The following is a 17594-nucleotide window of genomic DNA, read 5'->3' as shown; positions in this document are numbered from 1 at the left end:
GTTATCACTCTGTCTGTCCACTCTATCTATCTATCTATCTATCTATCTATCTATCTATCTATCTTTCTACCTATATCTTTTATTATATTTATATATACCATAAAACTGAGTGCGTTTGTTTACACTTTTTTTTGGTCATAACTATACCTAGAATAATACATAGAACAACATCTCGAAGAATCTCAAAATAGTGTCCTTTTTTGTCAGGTATGGTCCCAAGTTGGTTGCTGACGGGCGATTGTCAGGTGGTGATGTCATGTTGGTCTTTTTCTGCGTCATGATGGGGTCTTTCTCCATCGGGAACCTGGGTCCGTCTCTCTCGTCGATCACGACAGCCCGAGGCGCTGCTGTCACCATCTTCGACATCATCGACGCGGTAAACTGCGACGGATAGTGGAAGTCGTAATCTTATACCTTCAACCATCCTCAATCATACAGCCCCCTGGTATTTTTTTTTCCATTTCAATTGAAATCATCCCTACTTTCTCTTGCCGTTTGTTGTACGAAATTATGACATCATTGAGTACAGCAAAAAAAAAAAAAAAAACCCAAACAAACAAACAAACAATACACCAAACCCAAGTTCAACAGAGATCTTTCTGAAGCAACTTTGGCGCAGAATTTACCTTTAAGATATTATGTACATATCATCATCCATTGTCTCAACTCTGCTGTCCGTTTAATACATAAACGATTCTCGCTAATGATGTCAATGTTACCTAATGAATTTTAGCGGAATATGAGATAACGTGTGCCTCTATACAGGGTGGCCCAAAAAGAACGGAACACCTAAGATTCTTAATTTTAGCAATATTGTTCCTAATATGTCATTATTTTGTATACTATTGGAAAGGCCATTCTTTTTCCAAAAGAATGACACCAAGTTCTTTAATTTTGGTTAATGCATCATGGTTTTAGGACCATTTTTATTAACCCTTGCAATTTTCAAAATGTGATCATTTTGCACTCTCAGAGACACCGAAATCAGCGAAAATTCGGCTTGCCATAGAAGCAGTACCGTTCACAATGTGTGGATTGTGGCTGTCATTGTCTGTTACCATTGTGGATGAGTCGACCTGACGACAATAACACTGTCCGCCCCACATTCCGCACATTGCGAACGCCACTATTTCTACGGTAAGCCGAATTCTCACTGGTTTCTGTATCTCTGAGAGTGCAAAATGATCACATTTTGAAAATTGCAAGGGTTCACAAAAATGGGCCTCAAATCGTAACACATTAACTGATATTAAAGACCTGGTGTCATTCTATTGGAAAAAGAATGGCCTTTCTAATACTATGCAACATGATGACATATTTGCAACGATATTGCTGAAATTAAAGATCTTAGCCGTTCCGTTCTTTTTGGGCCACCCTGTATAACAGTGGCAATTTGTCGATTTTACTTCTTAGTTCTTACTGACGTAGATTTGATCAGATTTTTCATTATTCCTCATCTGACTGCTACTACATATTTTAGACAGTGGTGTTTCATGTGCTAGGCGTATCGCATCTTTCCAGGATCCGGAAATAGATACCCGATCTACCAAGGGTGAAAAACCCGCCGAGATAACTGGTAATATCGAGTTCCAAGGGGTGCACTTCACCTACCCCACTCGACCCGACGTCCCGATCTTCAAGGGTGTGGATCTCAGCATCCGTAAGGGGCAGACGGTGGCCCTGGTGGGGTCCAGTGGGTGTGGCAAGTCTACCACCATCAACCTGCTGCTCAGGTTTTACGACAAGGATGCAGGACGGGTAAGAAGTTCATATATACACATGTAAATTTATAAATATTTTTGTATTCAAAAGAATAATCATGATTATGGTGTTAATGATTTGATTATCATGACTTTGTTAGAAATGGATAAATAATTGAACTGATATGATGTCAAACGCGATAGCGTGATTTTGACGGGTGACAACACAAATTCTACCAGTGTTTTAAATTTACGTGATTACAATACTCTTATCCTTTTTCATGTTTTTATGCCTTCGCCAAGAAGTGTCGCCGGAGGCATTATGTTTTCGGGTTGTCCGTCCTTCCGTCCGTCCGTAATCAATTTTGTGGGCAGCGTAACTATAAAAAAAAAATCGTTTGAGGTATCCTAATGAAACTTGGCATGTGTAGGAATTAGTGGGCGAAGTTGTAACTTATGGATGCACAAGCTTAGAGTCAAAGGTCAAAAAGTCAAAGTCAAACGCTCAAAATTTCACTATTTCCCCCATATCTATGCAATGCCGGAAGGTATTTTCTTGAAACTTAGTGTATTCATGTGCTACCAAATGAAGATTCTCTAGACAGATTTAAGGGTCATGAGGTCAAATTTCAAAGGTCAAAGGTAAAATGACAATGTTAAAATGTCCTTTTTTCCATATCTCGGAAGTGGTTCAAGGTATCGTCTGGAACTTGGTACATATTCATGTCCTGGTTTGAAGTGATTATCTAGGGAATGTTAGGGTCATGGGGTCAAAGGTCAGGGGTCAACAGTCAAGGTTAATTCCTCAAAATTTCACTTTTCCCCTCATATTTATGCAATGCTTGCAGTATTTTTTCTTAAAATTTAGTGTATACATGTATTACACAGGTGAGATTCTCTGGGGAGTCTTTTGCCTAAAAGGTCAACGGTCAAAATGTCAAAGGTCATGTGAAAGTGGTAAATTTCAATTCTTCCTCCATATCTCGAAAGTAACTTAAGGTATCATCATAAAACTTAATACATACATGTTCTTCCTGACAGTGATTCTCTTGGGAATATTAGGGTCATAGGGTCAAAGGTCAAGGGTCAAAGGCCAGGTTAAAATGCTAACAATTTACTATTTAATACTGATATCATACTTTTTCTCCATCCTTTGAAAATTACTCAATAATTCATAAAACTTATAAGGAGTCAAAAGTCAAGTAAAAATCCTAAAATCTCCAAATAACTGCTCTTTTAGAAAGTGTAGCCATTCACCCAATTAAACCTAGTTCAAGAAAAGTTAACATTCAAACACATTTGTGACAATCGCGTCATTTCATTATTTTGCTAATTATGTTAAACTGTCATCACATATTGCCAAGACATACTATAGAGCTATTAGGAGAATTATGCATTATGGCGGAGGCATACCAGTCGCCATTTTTTTTCTTTTTGCGGGGAGGGGTTAGGGCACCATTAAATCTGCATTTAAATCAAATTTCTCTGACAGTGGTATTAACATTTAGAATCTGTAACTATACATGTATCAGATGTAGATTTGCAGAAGTTGACTATATTCAAGAAACGTCTCTGCATCAATCCAAGTTCAAATAGCTTTAACTTGTTGTGGACGTTTTTTCCTTCTTTTTGAACAGAAAATGGTAGGATTAGAATATTGTTTCTCATGACATGAATGGTGACAATTATGATATGAGAGATGATTCTCTTCGATCTGCCAAAGAATAAATATGAAAGAAGACAAAAAACTAGTCTTTTGAACTGTTGTCAGATTCTGGTTGACGGACGTGAGATCACCGAGCTGAACCTCCGATGGTTAAGAAAGAAAATGGGAGTGGTCAGCCAGGAGCCCATCCTCTTCAACTGCAGCATCGAGGAGAACATCGCCTACGGGCGCGAAGGCGTGACGAAGGAGGAGATCGTCCAGGCAACCAAGATGGCCAACGCCCACGACTTCATCTCTAAACTTCCCAAGGTGACGATCTCCACCACTTCTTTTTTTTGGGGGGGGAATGGGGGTGGGGTGGGGTGGGGTGTCATTTTCCATTTGATGAGATGGCTGGATAGCCCATATGCAGGTCGTGCAGCTGCACTAGCTGGTCTTCAATGGGGTCCATTTGGATGTGAGGCGGGACCACCACCTCATTGGGTTATGCACCCTGCTCTTTGCGATGAATGAACGAAGCAGGATCTTTTACGTGCGTGAGTTATGATTCTCTCTCATACACGGGACCTCTTTCATTCGACTTAGATGAACAGAGCGTTTTTCCTTCTACTGAAGGAATGTATTATTACACGCAACATGGCCCAGTTATTCGACTCAGGAATCGAACCCGGGTCCTTTGGATGTTGCTACCGGCTGGGACAAATCCATGAGACACATTGTACTGACAGTTTATTAATTTATAGTGAAATAACCGCCTACGTACATGTAGGGCCTACTTTAAATCTGCTGAGACAGGTTATAAGAAATCTATCAGTCTCGCTTGTCATAGTTGTTAAAATTAAGACGTTGATTGTAGGCCCCTGATGTTTGTATATAACAGCAAATTCAAGTGACTGTTTCTTAATGTATAGAATATGTTTACTTTTTTTGTCTTTTTGTGTCTTAAAATTGGGACATAAATTGTGTGATTGTTTTTATGTTTGTTCTCAAATAACTGTCATATAACCAGCTTTTGCCCTCTCAATAGCCTGATTGCGCTCAATTTCCATGTTTGTTATCTATCTTTTAGATTGGGGTCTTTTTTTCTATATCTCTCATTTTTTCAGTACTTCCCTAGCGATGCGTTTTAGCGTTGGATCCATAAACGAAATGGTCAATGCCCTTTACTTTCATTTTTCTTCATGATTCTACCACATTGCAGGGCTATAACACCATGGTCGGAGAGCGCGGCGCCCAGCTGTCCGGGGGACAGAAACAGAGAGTCGCCATCGCCCGCGCGCTGGTGAGAAACCCGCCCATTCTTCTCCTGGACGAAGCCACGTCAGCCCTGGACAGGGAGAGCGAGAAAGTCGTGCAGCAAGCTCTGGACAAGGTAGGACCATTGTTACTGTCGATGAAATTTTTGGCTTCTTAAAGACTATAGACACTGCAGAATGCAGAATATATTGGAAGGATGTGTAAGGAGCGAGCGTGGAGTAAGATATTAATTCAAAGATATGCCACCCATCTATGGTAACAGTTGTAATCGGAAGGTACATTAGGTGCATCTTGCGCACGAATCAAAAACAAAACTAAGGAATGAATCCAAAGTGAAAATGGGCAACTGTATAGCTTAAAGGGATGGTACAGTATTGGTGAAGATGAGAATTGGGCTTTCAACTTTTTGCGAGATACCAAGAAAACACTTATGATATAGTACACACTTATGAAAGAGTGCAGACTTATTCATTTTAAGAGAAATCCAACGTTTATATGATATTTCTTCTTTATATGATATTTCTTTATATGATATTTCTTCTTTCTTTCTATAAAACACTAACAACAACAATATGATAAAAAAATCGGGTTTGGAATAGTTGAAACATCCAAAAACAAAATAATACAAAAAAATCGTAATAAAATGTAAGTCCCACACTTTATTAGGATCACATTATTTTGGATATCTCGGCCATTTCAAAACCAATTTTCATCGAATAAATATTAAATCACTCTTGGAATTACATGCTCTTTCATATTTCATAAGAGGTTTCTCACTAACTCACCAGAAATGATAAATGCCTGAAGTTAAGTCTTAACCAAAACTATGCAATCCCTTTAAACATAATTTTATTTTATCGATGGCTGTAGCATATCAAATATCTTCTCTCGCTTTTCTTCCTTTCCAAATACGCATTTAAAGTAGATACAATGTGAACGATAACGATGACCGCAATCATGTTATTATCTTCATTACTTAATCATTTTTTTTTCACCATGGTCATTATTACCGCAGTTAAAATCAGTGTCGCTCCCATTATATACACTACATAGTTATCATCTTATCTGTACTTTAACTGATGCTACTATTTTCAGGCATCGGAAGGTCGCACCACTATCGTCATCGCTCACCGTCTCACCACAATCCAGAATGCGGACGTCATCTACGCATTCGACAACGGAACCATTGCGGAATTCGGAAACCACGCCGAGTTGATGAAGAGAGGTGGTGTCTACAAACAGCTAGTCACGCTTCAAGCTTTGGATGGTGCCGGTAAGCGGATGGACAGAAAAATTATTATAAGTCTTATTAGCATTATCATTATTTTCATCATTATTGTTGTTATTATTATTATTATTAGTAGTAGTAGTAGTAGTAGTAGTATCATTATTATTGCTCTTGTTATTATTGTTGTCATCATCATCATCACCAACATCATCATCATTATTATTATTATCATTTATTCGACATAGCAGCAAGCATTATATTTTAGCCGAGGAAAAGTCTAGAATGACGATTGTCTTATATCGTTGTTGGCTCACTTTGTAGTCTTTCACTTACTTCTGTAATCAACTGTATTGCAATCATGATTCTCGAAATCAATAAATGGATGATTATCGATAACAGGAGACTCGTCTGCGACGTCAAAGGAGAGACAGGCATCTGTCACGAGTCCGCTTCCCCGCCAAGTATCTCGCCAGAGTTCGCAGAAACTTTCCCGCCAGATCTCTTCCGCCAGCAGCGGGAAGAGTGAGAAGGAGGAGGTAAATTTTGTACACTTCATTTTCCATTTACGATGAAGATATTCTTAATTTCCCTAAGCCAAAATCAACTATAGTTAAAAATAGCATTTTATATTCGGCATCAAGATTATTCAATACATTAGCAAACAAAATCGTTAACTTCAATTACTGGATTCTGAAAAGCAATTTCGCACCTTTCCGTTGCAACTTATTTTACCAGATTATATCGAATTTCTCTTAGTACACAATGCCTACGTAATTACTGTCTCCCACTAACTTGTCACATGTTTGATTTTTTGTTTTGTCTGTACTTTCGCATCGTATATTTTGTAACTTTTTTTTAGGCTTACGTTCTTGGACCATAGTTATGTTTATACCTATGATTGTTCCTTTCGACCCGGGAGTGTAGATAAATATCTTCCAGTCCTTGGGTAATAATCATGGCAGGTTCCTCTGGGAAAACAACGCTAACATGGAAAAGGCTACCGTAGGTATGACCATTATCATAGTTCGCCACTATGGACTAGAGACTCTATGGGGCTATACACAGTGAATATGTATAACCTTGTTGGCTCACTTAATTTGCTGCGTGCCTTGTTGCCATTTTTGTTTTTGTCCTTCTCTCTTTCTCGCTGTAACCATGGCAACAGGAAGAGGAAGCGGAGGAGGAAGGTGTCCGGCAAGTCGGTTATATGGAGATCCTGAGGCTGAATGGTCCTGAGTGGCACGTCATCCTCGTCGGCTGCATTTTCGCTGGCATCCAGGGAATCGCTTACCCTGCCTTCGCCATCCTCTTCAGCGAGGTCATCGCGGTGAGTTGCAAGACGAGGACGGTTAATGACGACTCAAGCCTTGCATTGGAGTGATGGAGTGTTTTCCTTGTTACTCTTGTCTTTCATGCAAAATGTGCAATTATGCGTGCAGAATTAAACTAAATTTACCCAGGGGTGTTTCATAAAGCTGTTCGTAAAGTTACGAACGACTTACGAGCGACTGGTGATCAGTTCTTGTGCTGAATTGTTCAAATTCTGATAAGCATAGCGATCAGAACTGTTCACCAGTCGCTTGTAAGTTGTTCGTAACTTTACGAACAGCTTTACGAAACAGGGCCCAGGCATGCCAGGTATGCGGCATGATGGACCCCTGGCGTGCCTTATAATGCTGGAGTTCTGACCATGGTACATGTATGGCGCTCTTTTATGCTAAGAGGGAAGATCGAGAAAAAGAGATAGATAGATAGATAAATAAATAAATAAATAAATAAATAAATTCAAACCTATGAACAGTTGTAGAAATATTAGGGATTCCGCATAGCAGAATGCGTGCGAGGGTTACATCCATATTAATTCATGTTTACCAATCAATTCAAATCAATTCAAACAATCTTCAAAAGAAAATTGTCAATTTCTTTGTGATCTTACCAGTCATTTTTTGATGACAGTGATGTCTTCCTTTTCATTTGATACAGTTTCCACACTAACTTCTAAACATCGATGCAAAATTAAGGGAAAATAATGGGATATTTTGGAGAAAAAAAATGGCGACAATATTTACACAGTGATCTTGTCAATGTTTCTCGTATCACTCTCTCTTTTATCTGACTGACTGACTGACTGACTTACTGACTGACAGATCTTTAGTCTCCCGCCGGATGAGCTCCGCGAGGAAGCCATATTCTGGTCGTTGATGTTCCTGGCACTGGGCGGGCTTCTCTTCATCTGCAACACGGTGACTGGGAGTGCTTTCGCCGTGTCGGGTGAGGAGCTCACACTCCGCCTCCGCCGTAAGGCTTTCTGGACGATTCTGCGACAGGTAATAGACCGCAGGGAGGGGGGGGGGGGGTGCACGTCACGAGTTCGACATCCACGAATCATACAGCCCACGAGTCATACAGCCCATGAGTTCGACACTGAGCAAACAAGGTCCGTGAGTTAAAGGGTGTGTACAGTTCTGGTCGAGGTGAGGATCTAGCTTTTAACATTTTGCGAGATATTCAGAAACCATAGATGGATATCTCAGCCATTTCAAAGCCAATTTTCATCAAATAAATGTTGAATCCTTCTTAAAATTGCATGCTCTTTCGTATTTCATAAGAGGTTTCTCATTATCTCACTTAGAAATGTTCAAAACATGAATCCCTTACCTCAACCAGTACTGTACAGTCCCTTTAAGCCCGATGTTGTAATGTCGAAGTCGCGGGCTGTTTTATCTAGTGTCGAACGCATGAGCCTTATTTGTCAAGTGTCGAACTCATGGGCTGTATGACTCGTGGGATGTATGATTCATGGACCTTTTTTTCATTGTCGAACTCGGGGACTGTATGACTCGCGGGTGTCGGTCTCATGGGATGACCCCAACCGCAGTAGACGCACTCCACGATCAAGTGACGAGTACACCCAAGGAGATGTTCTCTTTCTATCTCCCTAGTATACCAGAGCTTCCAAGTCTTCCTCATCATTTACTAGAAGACTCCCCTCACACTTGGATATCTCTTTATATCCCGGCAAGAGAATAGTGTCTTCCTTTGGTATTATGTCTGTTTACCGTTTAGCAAATGAAGATTCTGTACATAATGTCCTATGGTTCCCTGGAAGGTGCAGCAACATTGCTCTCATTTCGACAACCTTCTATAGATTATGTGCAATAGCTCACAGCTGGTTTATTTTTGTCTATTATGAGTTATGTTTATTTAAAAGGCTATTAAGAGAATGGTGTGTCACAGAAATAATTCTGACATGCATTTGTTGACCTTTGACCTCTTTCAAATTTCATAATTATATATTCTATATGAAAACACAAAATGGTAAAGCATGAAACTATTTTAAAAACGGACGGGCAGTTTCGGGCGTTTTACGGAGTAATAAGACGGGCGGTGTCCGGTGTTTCAGCAACCAATTGGTAAAGATGGTAGTAAAACGCAAATTTCACCAAATCTCTGTAACCTTCATAACGATGCCGGAAAGTTGGCAGCCCTGGTTATCTTTTTTTTTCCAAACTTGATGCATTGTTTTCATTATCTCCTGACGACCAGAGTGTTTACCTTACGCTTTCGCTGACTTATTGCAAAGAACTAATAATGCATGAGAACTGAAAGTATTATAAAAATTATTTGAGTAGACAGTAATGAAAATGCAGCGCTCAGTACTGGGGTCCGGAGGAAAATCAACAGTGAATTTAAAAACATCAATACAGCTATTCTTTCATTTTCTCATTGTTCTCATCATTATTCAATTGTTATCAAATAAACAGTTAATCCTTTTAGAATTGTATGTTCTTAGATATTTTAGTGAGTGGTTTCGAATTATCTTGCAAAAAGTCAAAAACCTGAACCGACCATCTCAATCAAAACTGATACACCATCCCTCTAATCTATACAAAATCATCTATCTATTCATGATCTATAAATCTATGTTTTGTAATCTAACCTACCTATCTGACCCATGTTTCTCTCTCTCTGTGTCTGTACCGTCTGTCTGTCTAGCTTGCTTAATCCTTGCTTGCTCTACATATTCATGATTTTCCTCAATCTTAATTGTTCTGCAATAATGCAGGACGTAGCGTACTTCGACCAGCCTTCCCACAGCACTGGGGCGCTCGCCACGAGGTTGTCGGCGGACGCTTCCAACGTTAAAGGGGTGAGACGTATATCGAATTACATTACTATTGTGGTGTGCATACTTCGTGAATGGGGCTCTGATATAACGAATACAAGTTATGACAAACTTTTGTTTTTGCTCGAATACAATTTTTGACCTCTTTTTCGAATGGAGTTTTCCCCAACTGTGTTCATAATTACGTTGTGTAGGGCAATTTGTCAATCAGTTGCAATAGAAACAGATCGATGCAAGAACTCATTAATTCTAATTCTTATTGTTTCTTTCTATTGTATTATACTTTGTTTTTATGTTAGATTATACTTTGTTTCCTTTTTTTGCTTGATGAGAAAAAGATAAACTGAACTGAACCGAACTGAACTGAACTGTTTATTTGTAGCATTTGATATTGATACGCATGCAATAACCCACGCACTGAGGCATACATGCAAATTCCCCACGTTTTTAAGTGTACTGAGGTTTTGTGATGCCTGTTTCGATCATGACGTGTGTGTGTTTGTGTGTGTGTGTGTGTGTGTGTGTGTGTGTGTGTGCAAGCGCGCGCGTGTGTGTAATTGGTGTAATTGATTGCGGACTTCGCAAAGAATTTTATGGTCAGATTTAACAAGGAGATTGATTTTTGAATGAGCAGAAATAACTCTTTCATCATATCTGTTGCTAGGCGACCGGTGCCCGACTGAGCATCGTCGTACAGTCCCTGGTGACGATGACGGCTTCCCTCGCCATCGGGTTCATCTTCGGCTGGAAGCTGGCTCTGCTCATCCTCGCCTGTCTCCCCGTGCTCGCCTTCACCGGCGGCCTGCAGATGAAGATCTTGCAGGGTTCACAGACCCGCGATGCTGCCCTCATCGAGGAATCCGGGAAGGTACTCGGCTTAATGGTCCGAATTCACGAAGATGGTTTAAATTCAAACCATGGTTTATGCAAATTTATTATTCTGCTAATTAGACCCAAAATCGTGTTCTGCACATGCGCGAGAGGGTTGTTTTAAGTGTCTACCCCGGGCCGCTGGGAGGCTGCGTCTTCTTAGCGTTCACGTCGCAGATCTATTAAAAGCTCGCTATAATCATGCGACCACGCCCGTAAGTGACACTCCTTTTTCTTGGCGTTGCGATTTGTGTGTGGAACTAAAAGTATCGATTGCAAAACGGGCTAATCGCCATTTATATACATTTTTAATGTAAGTCCATCACCAGGCAGAGCAAAATAAAACCTTTCCAGAAGTACCTCACTTGAAGTATCACAGGGAATATTCTTGAAATTGTGATAAAATTTCTTTTATTTTCTTCTCATTTTCCTTATTCTTTTTTTCAGCGGGTTTAGTCGAAAATCTCATATCGACAATAACAGAGTTAACTTGTTTTGCCATGAAACAATATTTTTCTTTCATTCCATTCAACAAAGAGTGAAACAGAATATAGTATGCTTCGACTGATCAGACTCATCAGTAATACATTGTTAAAGCCGATATCCTTTTTTTTAAAGCTGTTAATAGATGTCCGCAATGTCCGTCTATGTTGTAATTGCAAGGAAGGGCCCATGCAGGCTCAAATTATTTTGATGGAAGTCTTTCAATTTTCTTAAAATCCCCGTTTTACAGAATCTTGTCGGTTGATGTCGGAACAATGCGATGATGTTATCTTAAGGGTTTTAACAATAAATCCTTCTACCATCCCTTGAACTGCTCGATCGTCATTATTATGGACTCGAATGCCAAGTTGAGAAATTGTAGGGACTGACATTCTTTGCAGTACGTCTATGTCTGAAAATCGACTATGCTTGAATAATAATATGGAGCTTAGCACATATCAAATCGATGTCTGTCAACAGATTGCTGCTGAGGCAATAGAAAACGTCCGGACGGTGGCGGCGCTCTCACTGGAAGACCGAATGATCAAGAACTACGACGAACAGCTGCAACGACCATACAAGTAAGAAACATTTCTACCATTAGCATGTCAAAATACCCCACTTATCTTACATAAGTTACAAAAAAAAAAACGGTTTGCTGACCACAGTATCCTTTCTAATGTCATTGCTATCTTAACCATATGGAATTTTTAAAATCACATTCCAAATGAAGAAGGTATTACAGAACGATCCAAAAACAACAAAAAAGGTTAACTCCGTAAACTTCCTAACAGTGTATTCACTGTCCTACAATCATTTTCGAAGGTAGCTATTATTATTTGATATTTATTTCAAAGAATTTGATATCATTCGTATTTCATTATTCTGCATTTGTAAAACGATACACGAATGAAACACGCAGTCTACAGCCCTGACAAAATGTCACTAATGTTAGCGTTCGAATGTGTCGTCCTCGTCCCAATCAGGCAGGGCAAAATAAACAGCCAGATGAACGGCCTCGGGTTCGCCGTCTCGCAAGCAATGATCTTCTTCATCTACGCCGTGTCCTTCCGCTTCGGGGGCTATCTGGTGTCCATCGGTGAAATGGACGGAGACGACGTATTCAAGTGAGTATACAACTACAACAAAACAAAGCAAAATGCTGCAAACCACCACAAAAATACGATTACATAGAAGCCAATTAAATAACCGAATTCGAACATTTGATCACCAGTAGTGCAGCTTCGAATCCTTCAACATTTGCATGACTCCCCTCACTAAGTTGAGATATTTATGTATCATTGGATATCTATTCTGTTTCCCCATCTAGAGTGATTTTTGGTCTCGCCTTCGGTGGAATGTCTGTGGGTCGTGCCATGGCCCTCCTCCCCGACTATGCCAAGGCTCGACACTCGGCCGATCTCCTCCTGCACCTGTTCGCCACCGAGCCGCTGATCGACAATTACTCCACGCGCGGTGCCACACCCGTGAGTTTCAGCACCCGGCCAGCATCTTTTATGATTTTCCTTAAAAATGTTAACAATTTACGCAATTCTCTGGCTATGTTTTTTCCTTTTGTTTGTTTTCTCGCAACAATGTTCTTACAAGTTTCTGTAAAACATTATACTTGCTGTTGGTATGCCTGCTACGACATTATCTTGTCAAAAATGGCAGACGCTACCGCTTCGATTTAAGCTTTTCCGAAAACGAAACCAAACGCCGCTTTCGTCTTTCAACGGAGCGCTTTGTTGCCTAGTGTTATACTGATATTCCTGTCTTGTTTAAAAAGGACGAAGTTTTTTCTTTATCATAAAAGAGTTCATGCTGGTGAGATGCTTTGTGACTCTGGCAAATCATAGGTAAACTAAAATCAGACGAGTATTAAAACAGAGCTTATATAATTTCTGATTATTGCGGTTTTAGATCGTAATAAGTTTACTTTTAGACTTCCTGCCTTCGTGGTCATTTTTTTTTTGCTTGAAGTGTTAGCTTATACCGCGATATCTTATTGCCTTGTTATTTCTTTTATTGATCGCCGGACTCTAACACACCGATGATATGCCATCACACCCCCCCCCCCCATCGATATATTAGAACTCACACAACACAAGAGGAAGGCAGGACCATTAGTCGTTGTTAATGGTAAAAAAGGAATACAGCATCGCGTGGAGAACACAAAACATTGACAAAACAGGTCAATTCTGAAGACCGAAGTAATAACCAGATAGTTAATTCTCTTCCAAATTTATGAAAGAATACCTAATCACAGTTGCTAATTGAAAATCTTTCTTACAAATCACATTGTTCGGTAGTTTTCTTGGTGTTTTCTGCGACGTAATCAGGATGACGTGGTAACGAATCTAAGAGTACATTTTTTGACTTTCAGACTCTTTTTTTTTTCTCTCTCTCTCTTGTTTCTTTTTGTTTTGCTTTTTGCTCTCTCAGAAAGACGTAGATGGAGAGATACGTTATACCGATCTCAAGTTCAACTACCCGACTCGGCCCGATATTCCGATTCTGAAAGGCCTGAATCTCACGATCCGACCGGGACAGACGGTGGCCCTGGTCGGGGAGAGCGGGTGCGGGAAGAGCACACTTGTGTCCCTCCTGGAGAGATTTTACGACCCGCTGGACGGGACAGTGGTCAGTACAGTGGTCTAAACAGAAGCGTATCAATATGTAGATGTAAAGACGAGAGTATGAGTTGATAAAGATGGGCAAGTCGGCCTCTTAGAAGGGAATTCCAGTGCAGTTGAAAGTTAATCTGAAAATCGGAGTAAAATGTTCTTAGCACAATGGCAATTTGATCAAAATCGTATGAAAAATAAGGAAGTTATTTTGAAGTTTCGTTTATTCCTCAGAAAAACAGTTCTTGAACAGTCAAAATGAATATGTAAGTAATGATGTCATAATGTTATCCCCTCACAAAGTGCCATACAGTTCGTAGATTTGAAATTTCCAGTTTTCATTTTAAAAGCAATGACGCCCCATTTCATTTCATTAATCATTAATCAAAGCAAATAGTTATGATTTTAATCAAAAGTACATCAAGTTATTGCATATCAGCGTTCCTAATCTTCCTTCACAGTCTGTGGATGGTAAGTCCATCAAAGACCTCAACATCCAGTGGCTACGAGCCAACATGGCCATCGTGAGCCAGGAACCAATCCTCTTCGCTAGCTCTATCAAGGAGAACATCCAGTACGGCGTGGAGGAAGAGATGGACGTGACAAGCGTCGAGCGAGTGGCCAAGATGGCCAACATCCACGACTTCATCTCCTCTCTTCCCATGGTAAGTTTGAAGACCAAGGAGAAAGAAATCAGAGCTCTGTTGCATAAAAGTTGATATCAAACATTAGTCAGAAAATGAAACACAAGTCTCTGAATCCTAAATTCTGGTTGGCTGTAGTATTTGACTTTATAGGTTGACTTCATCTTTTTACGCAACAGGGCTCAGACATAATTATTGCTCGCCCCTTAAATCAATCATAAACGTAATATTTTGTGTCAGAGAGGAAAACCGCACTTCCCTTCCTAAAGCGCTGTAAGCATCTCTGACAATCTGGTATTACATAATGTCAAAAATAATGTATTTTCATATTAACGTTTTCAGAGAAATTAACGTGAGGTTTTGCAATAACTGACAATAATTACCAAAGCGATCGAGATTTATTTTGACATTTCTATCCTTTGCAGTCGTGTAATACCCATGATTAATAGATCTATTCACTGTGATAAGTCAACTACGATTTGCATCTTCAATACATTTATAAGCTGTTTAATCCGATTGAGCTCGGCAGGAGATTTGGTCATAGAAATCGAAAACCACAAAGGTGTATTTCACATTATAATAACATGTTAACCATGTTAACGGCCCTTTAACAATCGCCCCGTCACTGTACAGGCATGGTAACATGGAAACATTGAACTGCACATTACTTGAATATGAGACCATTCTGAAGCAAATAAGTTCCACACAACAATAGATACATAATGTACTCTTTAAGAGTACATTATATTCCACAAGGATTGGAACAATCATCCCAAACATTCCCATTGATTCCCACTGATCAGTTACTAGTTTAGCATCCTCTCTAACACAGGGATGGCTTGAGACTGTATCTTAATCGTCATCATTATTCAGTTTTGACATGGGGTTTTCCGCTATCTTACGGTCGGACTTACCTCACTCTTACCGCAAGCGTGCTCACACATCCTCATCATCTTTACCCGATTTTATAGGGCGCCCTCCTTTCTCAAGCAAACCGTCCTAGCAAGCTCCTCCTTCACCTGCCTCCTCCAAATCTTCTTCGCATTATGTGGCTACATCATATTAAAAAATGTCTGAAACTCAAATGCTGTAGTAATTTCCGTGGGGAATTCAAACTCTAACTGAGAAGGAATTTTGATTAACAATGGTTGCCTCATCTTAAATTATATAACGCTTAAGGTATACAATCCGACCTAAAAAAAAAATAAGACTCAGTACACGATAAGATCTGAAATCATTTACACTTGATTCGAAGGACTGAAGCATGAGTTTTCGGGGATGAACTAAAACGTCTTTCTACGGATTAATCCTGATGTCTGACAGCAAGGTTTCCTCTTAACCACTGAAAACCTCTATATGGTTCATGACAGGGTTACGACACTCTGGTCGGTGAGAAAGGAACCCAGCTGTCCGGGGGTCAGAAGCAGCGAGTGGCCATCGCCAGAGCTCTGGCTAGGAACCCCCGCATCCTCCTCCTAGACGAGGCCACGTCAGCCCTCGACACGGAGAGCGAAAAGGTATAATTTAGGAATCTTTGACTATTCATTTCGTCTGCCAGATCACTCACAACTGCAGGGACTGGTTTGAAGGTAGTGAAGTGCCTTTTTACAGTATACAGAGATTGCCTTTTAACGGGTTAGAAACTGTTCATATCGAGGAGGGAGATACACTACTAGAATATAATCAATTCCGATATATTGTGTGGACGTGAAAGCAAGACTCCCAACTGACTGGTGTTATGATATTACATCGATACACAAGACAAGATCTGATGTTGTTCTCTACACGTGTGTGAATACTGTATATCACTTCATTCTAAGCCGTTGGCAGCCTGTCCATTTTGTTTTTAAGTGTACTATCTGACATGAAGTCACTTCTCGCTGTATAAGAATTCCTCGTTGTATCAATCACGTCATTGAATTATGACTAATAACCCCAAAGAATAAATAAGATACTTTACTGCACCTCATGAGATAAAGACATGGTACATCCCGTTCACGTATACAAAAGGTTACTCATGACCCTTTAAGGAAATTCCTTATCCTCCTTGCACAGTACATGTACATTGTCCATCTGTTTATTTCTCTTACGTTCATGCTGTTGCGTGTAACTGTTTTCTTTACGATTACTTTCAGTCTAACTTATTTGTTAATTTTTTTTTTTTTGTAATTGGAATAATGGGATATGAATGTCTCCAACCACAACCAAAATTTGGTGGTTTCGGATTCAATACCAGGTCAGTGAAATCTTAATGCTGAATATCGCAACTATAGTATTCACGTCAACATAAGTTGCAAGTGTCCATTATCCTTCCCAAGTTCTCCAGCTCCCATTTCTCTGATGTGAAGAGTGTAAACACGTAAACGTAACATTACTTGTGACTATTATATGCTTTCATTATCAATGACCTTCCATTCTATTATTATGTAGAGTTAGCTTTGTATCCTAGCTGCCAAAGATAAGGTTGGTTTAATTTTTGCAAAAAAAAGGACAGCAGCAACAGCAACATCAAAGAAACACTTCCATTTATTATTAGATCGTTATGTTCACAAAAAAATATATGGCTATGTGCATTTTTCTTCCAGATCGTGCAAGACGCGCTCGACAACGCCATGAAAGAACGAACCTCCATCGTAATCGCCCATCGCCTTTCCACCGTCAAGAACGCCGACGTCATCGCCGTCATCAGAGACGGCGTCGTCATGGAGAGCGGAAGTCATGTCGAGCTCTTGAAGAGGAGGGGTCACTACTTCACCTTGACCGGTGGTCAAGCCCTGGTAGAGGACTAAGATCGTCGACGTCGCATGAGAAATATTGCAGGACTTTAGTTGACACAGGGAGATCACCTCCTGGTCGACAGCATCGTAACGGGAATAATCGTTACTCCGCGTTCGACTTTGCTGTTCTGGAGAAGGCAACGCCGTACAAGAAAATATCGACAAGAGTTTGAATAGAGAAGTCAGAATCACTCGTAAATTTACAAAATATTGGTC

The 17594-nt window shown here is 40.0% G+C and overlaps 1 protein-coding gene across 1 annotated transcript in view; it reads left to right on the top strand.

Annotated features, from left to right (window-relative positions):
- The window catches only part of LOC139712655 (ATP-dependent translocase ABCB1-like), a 32705-nt gene extending 15154 nt beyond the window's left edge, over nucleotides 1-17551 (top strand). Inside the window, exons 9-25 of the mRNA XM_071624463.1 lie at nucleotides 208-376; nucleotides 1522-1758; nucleotides 3472-3675; nucleotides 4568-4738; nucleotides 5719-5896; nucleotides 6251-6387; nucleotides 7017-7178; nucleotides 7999-8178; nucleotides 9918-10001; nucleotides 10642-10845; nucleotides 11811-11911; nucleotides 12317-12457; nucleotides 12661-12817; nucleotides 13776-13973; nucleotides 14419-14622; nucleotides 15972-16118; nucleotides 17187-17551. Of these exons, the coding sequence (XP_071480564.1) occupies nucleotides 208-376; nucleotides 1522-1758; nucleotides 3472-3675; nucleotides 4568-4738; nucleotides 5719-5896; nucleotides 6251-6387; nucleotides 7017-7178; nucleotides 7999-8178; nucleotides 9918-10001; nucleotides 10642-10845; nucleotides 11811-11911; nucleotides 12317-12457; nucleotides 12661-12817; nucleotides 13776-13973; nucleotides 14419-14622; nucleotides 15972-16118; nucleotides 17187-17390 (2878 nt within the window). The 3' untranslated portion in view covers nucleotides 17391-17551. The remainder of the gene's footprint in view (nucleotides 1-207; nucleotides 377-1521; nucleotides 1759-3471; nucleotides 3676-4567; nucleotides 4739-5718; nucleotides 5897-6250; nucleotides 6388-7016; nucleotides 7179-7998; nucleotides 8179-9917; nucleotides 10002-10641; nucleotides 10846-11810; nucleotides 11912-12316; nucleotides 12458-12660; nucleotides 12818-13775; nucleotides 13974-14418; nucleotides 14623-15971; nucleotides 16119-17186) is intronic.
- Nucleotides 17552-17594: the final 43 nt, after the last annotated feature.

Source organism: Diadema antillarum, unplaced genomic scaffold, assembly GCF_040938485.1.
Source record: "Diadema antillarum isolate AM-2024a unplaced genomic scaffold, OU_Dant_1.0 seq00001836_RagTag, whole genome shotgun sequence".
NCBI lineage: Eukaryota > Metazoa > Echinodermata > Echinoidea > Diadematoida > Diadematidae > Diadema > Diadema antillarum.
The sequence above is the reverse complement of the archived record's forward strand: the minus strand, read 5'-3'. Positions and strand labels throughout refer to the sequence as shown.